We start from the raw sequence: 5,634 nt of genomic DNA on the forward strand, positions 1-5,634 counted from the left end.
GCGGGCCAGGGGCCGCACCTCCCACGGGCAGGCCGGGGACCCGCGAAGGGGGCGCGGCCCGCCGGAGGCCGCGCACACCCCCACCCCTGCCCCCAAGGCGGGGGCGGCATTCGAACCCGGGCCCCCCGGATCCCCGCGGGGCCTTTGTGTGGAGGTGTGAGACGGCCCCCAGAGGCCCGCAGCGTTCGGGGTCCCCGCTCGGCGAGTGTCCGTCAGTCAACAGGTGCTTCGCGGGGCGCCCACTGCGCGCCCAGAGCCTCCCCGGCCGTGGTCCCCCTTCTCCCCCTGCCCGCGCGGCGCCTCTGCCCTGCGGGTGCTCCCCAGCGCGGCCCGCCGGTAATCGGGCTCCCTCCTTTTGTTTAAGAGTATGTAGAGAAGCCCTTGAAGCTGGTCCTCAAAGTCGGAGGGAACGAAGTCACTGAGCTCTCCACGGGCAGCTCGGGCCACGACTCCAGCCTCTTCGAGGACAAGAACGATCATGACAAACACAAGGACAGAAAGCGGAAAAAGAGGAAGAAAGGAGAGAAGCAGATTCCAGGGGAAGAAAAGGGGAGGAAACGGAGACGAGTCAAGGTAAGCGAGGTTGCGGGGCGCCAGCTTGGCTGGGGGTGCCGCTCGGCTGCAGTTCCCGCCTCCTGCTGCACCACCCCCCCCAACTCTAGTCTGTGTCTAGGGAGGCGCCGAAACGCCTGGAAGGTCTGTCTGGTTTTGAGGAAGAGCAGGGCAGCCTAGAAACGTGAATCACCTGCCAGTCTCAGCAGCTCTTGGTTGATTTGCGCTTAGTTACACTCACAGCAGGTGAGGGAGCAGCCGAGGCCTGGTTTTCACAGCGGTGTCGGACAGCGGCACGCTCGCAGCAGCCTCAGCCCTACCCAGAATGGTCCTTTCAAATGTGCGTGAGACGTGCTGGGGTTCAGGTTTTGTTCCAAGTAAGTACTAAAATGCCGGGTATATAAGGGCCAGCTCTCGCCTTAGAACTCAAGTCCGTTGAAGAGAAAACCCGATCAGACGCCTTTAAGGGATAGGACCCCAGCGATAAAAACCAGCATCTTCCTAAGCATCTGCAGTTAATAGAAAAAAGGGGGTTGGGGGGAGTCGCCGCTGTCTTGGTTCGCAGGCTCCGCAGCCGTACCCGGAATTAGCCTAGATGTCTGCACTTCCCAGATTTAACATGTCCCTGAGTGATTTCATAAATCAGCTACTTCATCTTGAAGATCGATCTCCGTAAATTAGTTTTGTAATTTTTTTTTATGTTTTTATATATATAATAGAGGTGTTCTAGCCCATGTGATTACACTGATAAGTCACTAAATCTTAGAGACTCTATTTAGAATTTCTTAAATATGTTATTTTCTGCCTCAGTTATTAATTGCCTTTGGCTAGACTGTGACAACATATAAAACTAATGTATTCTTTTTCTAATTATAAAAGCTACATGCATATGATTTAAAAAAAATTTTTTAATGTTTATTTTAGAGAGAGTGTTTGCTAGTGGGGGGAGGGGCAGAGAGAGAGGGAGACACAGAATCTGAAACAGGCTCCAGGCTCTGAACTGTCAGCACAGAGCCTGACGCGGGGCTTGAACCCACGAACCATGAGACCATGGCCTGAGCCAAAGTCGGACGCTTAACCTACTGAGCCACCCAGGTGCCCCAATGAACATAGTTTTTAAAAGTCAAGAGTACTTCAGGGCTTTTACCACAAAAGCCATCAGCTGCTCCAGCCTAGAGTTTTACTTCCAAAACTTTTTAGTTTTTTCCTTTGGATATTTGTCTCCATTTTTAATTGTAGTTTATGTTATTTCCTGACTTATCAGTACATCTTTTATTCATACGTTACAGAAGATGAGAATTTAAGTTAGCAGTCTAATACTGCTTCACTCCCCCAAGTTCCCTTCCTCCGTCCCCCACGTAGGTATATCATCACAATTGTTGGTTAGGTCAGTATTCAGTGTTCAATTATTTTTCCGTGGTGACAACTGTAGTAAATACAGGGCTGAACTTGACCTCTTGTTAGTTGCTTTAATTTGTTTGTGTACCAAATCGTCCCAAACTGACAGAGGCATAAAACCCATCTGATTTCTGTTTTCACATGACCAGACGGTTCCCTTTCTCTTGAGACGTCCGTTTGGGAGGCCTCTGTGCCCTCCTGCTCTGGACCAGTCCTCCAGGCTTTCTGGGACCCTCCTCTGCCTCTCTCCTGGATCCCGTGTCTTCCTGAGTTGTTCCCTTGCTCTGGTGGATTCTTACCTCTAGGAACCTTAGGAAAGAAAGCATTCGTAGGAGGTGGGTTTTTGTAAGTCCTTACGTGTTGGAATATCTTTATTCTACCATCGTGTAGTCCTATAGATTGATGGCTTGACCCAGCATGGAATTCTAGATGGAAAATTACCATCTCCTAGAATTTTGAAAGCATCTTGTTCTCTAATTGTCCTTTTTTGAAAAATAAATGTTTATTCATTTTTGAGAGAGCGAGCGTGAGCAGAGGGAGGGGCAGAGAGAGAGGGGAACAGAGGATCTGAAGCAGGCTGTGCGCTGACAGCAGCAGGCCCCATGTGAGACTCGAACTCGTGAAATGTGACATCGTGACCTGAGCTGAAGTCCGACACTTAACCAGCTGAATCATGCGCCCCTAGTTGTCCTTGTTTTAATAGCACCCTGTTCTTATTTTTCTATGCAGTATCATCTTTTTTTCCTCTGAGGATATCAATTGATGGTTATTTCCTTTTTTTTCCCTTTTAAGTTTTCTTTTGCTCCTTCCATTGTCTTTATTTCCAGTTCTTCCAGTTTATTTTCTTGGTCTCCTTTTACATTAACAGCATCCCTTGGATACCTGTTGTGCCGTCCTAGTCTGTTTTTCACTGTGAAGTACAAAAAGGCTGATTAAAGACTTTGCATCTGGACAGTTTTCTAGCTGTAGAGTCACTAAACAGAGACCTGATCGTTTTGGTGAGGAACCCCCAAATGTCTGTTCTCCAGACAGAAATCCCTCCTCGAACAGGGACCTTACCCGACTGCTGGTATTTTGGGGTCCAGCGGGGGTAGGAGACGGACGCCCAGCACCCAGTGCTCTGCACTCAGCCCTGCGGCTCTCCCCACCTCTGACCCGTATGCAGGCTGGAGACTCTGGTTCCTTAGGTCTCCACGTGCGAGCTTGCCCAACTCTTCTCCCCGCTGTCCACTTCTGCACCCAGGAGGTCTCTTGCTTTCTGTGATCTGCACGCTCCTACGCTTGCCTTTCATCTCCCGAATGTGTGGGCATCTTTCATCCTGTCGTCTCATCTGTACTTTGTTCATCTCATTTAACTGGAAGTTGAGGTCGCCGCTTTTAACTGCTTTCTGTTTTTAGTTCTGGCACCATAAGGCCGGCCGACACACTCGTGTTCTTCATTTCTTCTTTTGTCAGTTACCTTATTCTTTTTATTAGCTGCGTAGTATTTGGTTATATTGATGTGCTGTATTTTATTTTATGTAATATTACATCTGAATGTTACAAATAAAGCCGTATTGAGCCTCACAGACACAAATTTTTGTATACCTTTATAAGGACATCTTTGGGATAAGTTCCTGGAATTCTCCCTCTCTGTTCCAGCCACTCTGCCCTTTCTTGACTGTGGCTCTAAATGTCATTAGCCCTCATTGTATTTTAATTACCTTGTAAATTAAGATGCCTTTGCATCTGTAGTCTTATTTGGACATAACACTCTGCAGGATAGGACAGGTAGGTTGGGTTTCATTATATAAGAGGTAATGTGGAAACTCAGAAATGAAGAGAATTTGCCCAAGGTCCCATTTCCCCAGGACTCAGGGACCATGGGACATTCCAGATTCTTTGGGGTGTATTTGGTTCTGTAGAGGTTATTTGGGTCATCCCTTCTTTGTGGGCCAGACCAGAGATGGGGAGAAGGGGTTCTTTTGCTAGTGTTGTCTAGATAGGGAGACTTCAGAAGGACACTCCTCTCTGAGCTGTGTTCTGGATCTCCAGGGAATTTTAGGACCAGCAGTTGCCTCTGGCCTCTTCTTGGGGGAGAATCAGCTGTGTAACACCCATGGGCCTGGAAGGGGCTGGGGTATGTGTGGTTCTGGGGGACTGGTGACTCTCTGGTCCGTTCATGTGGCAGGAAGAAGGAAGGATGCAGGGAAAGGATAAAGCATGCCTTGCCATTTTACAGCGTTTTTCTGAAAGGCATACATCTGCTTGTGTTTCGTCAGCCACAAGGTAACCACATGGCCACCCTAGTTGCTAGAGAGCCTGGGCAGTGTCTTAGTTCCAGAAGGAGGTGGGGCTTTGTATCCTAATAAAAGTCAGGAATCTGTTACTTAGGGAAGATAAGGAAGAGATAAGTTTTGGGGAAGCACACACACTTACAACATAAGACCCTATAATTTTTCAAAAGTGTCGGGAGTTAAATGGTTTTCTTCCTTTGAGTAGGGAAGGCCCTGGTTATATTAGTTTAAAATGTCCAAGCAGTTACGATCAGTAGTATTTCTCTGTGTAGCACAATGGCCTTTAATACCAGCCAGAATATTACAACATCCCTTCGTTTGAATCAGGCCGTAATCTAGATACCACCCCTCTGAAAGTCTGTTGGCTTATTCTCACCACCCCTCAGCATTGAAATGCTGAATGATTGGTAAAGAATTTGTGTGCTGGCTTAACTCTTATTATGTATTTCCTAAAGATCCAGCTTTACATCTGCAAGTCCTTTATTTCCAGGTTCTACATCATACAAAAAGTAAAATAACGGGCACCTGGGTGGCTCAGTCAGTTAAGCGTCCAACTCTTAATTTCAGCTCAGGTCATGAGCTCCTTGTTCGTGAGTTCGAGCCCTGCACTGACAGTATGGAGTCTGCTTGGGATTCTCCTTCTTTCCCTCTCTCTCTGCCCTTCCCCCTCTCATGCACACACACTCTCTCTGTCTTTCAAAATAAATAAATAAACTTTAAAAATAAATAAAATATAAATAAATAACAGCCAATGAACAAATGCTCCTATCTTTTGGTCTAGTAATATAAGCATGAGAGGACAATGAAGTAAAACTGAGGGGCAGTAAGTAAAATTCTGTGGGGCGCCTGGGTGGTTCTGTTGGTGGAGCATCTGACTTGATTTTGGCTCAGGTCATGATCCCAGGGTCATGGTATTGAGGCCTGCATGGCTCTGTGCTGAGCATGGAGCCTGCTTAAGATATTCTCTCTCCCTCTCTCTCCCCCACCTTCCTCCCTCCCTGTCTCCCATCTTGCCTCCCCACACCCACTCACATGCTCTCTCAAATTAAAAATTTTTTAATGTCAGTGGATTTTTGGTGTGCTTCTCCTTTTTGGCTATTATAAATAATGCCACTGTTAACGTAAGTATATAAGTATCTCTTGAAAACTTGTTTTCAGTTCTTTTGGATATATGTCCAAAGGTAGAAGCGCCAGATCATCCTGTCTTCTCTTTTACAGGTGAGAAAACTGAAGGCCCAGGGGGGTTAGTCACTTGCTCAAAATTGTATAGTTAGTGCCAGAACAGGAACTCGAATCCTGCCCTTAAAGAGGTCTTCAGTGTAAAAGAGTTGTTAAAGTGGACACTGACCTCCACCCTTTCACAGTGCGCCTAACCGTGGGGGGGTAGGGGGAGGGGGAGTGGGGGATA

General features: G+C 47.4%; 1 protein-coding gene across 1 annotated transcript in view; it reads left to right on the forward strand.

Moving 5' to 3' along the window:
• BRD7 (bromodomain containing 7) overlaps positions 1 to 5,634 on the forward strand; it is a 41,369-nt gene that overhangs the window by 5,139 nt on the left and 30,596 nt on the right. The window contains exon 2 of the mRNA XM_077751293.1: positions 365 to 573. Within this exon, the coding sequence (XP_077607419.1) occupies positions 365 to 573 (209 nt within the window). The remainder of the gene's footprint in view (positions 1 to 364; positions 574 to 5,634) is intronic.

Source organism: Crocuta crocuta, unplaced genomic scaffold (genome assembly GCF_008692635.1).
Source record: "Crocuta crocuta isolate KB4526 unplaced genomic scaffold, BGI_CrCroc_1.0 scaffold124, whole genome shotgun sequence".
NCBI lineage: Eukaryota > Metazoa > Chordata > Mammalia > Carnivora > Hyaenidae > Crocuta > Crocuta crocuta.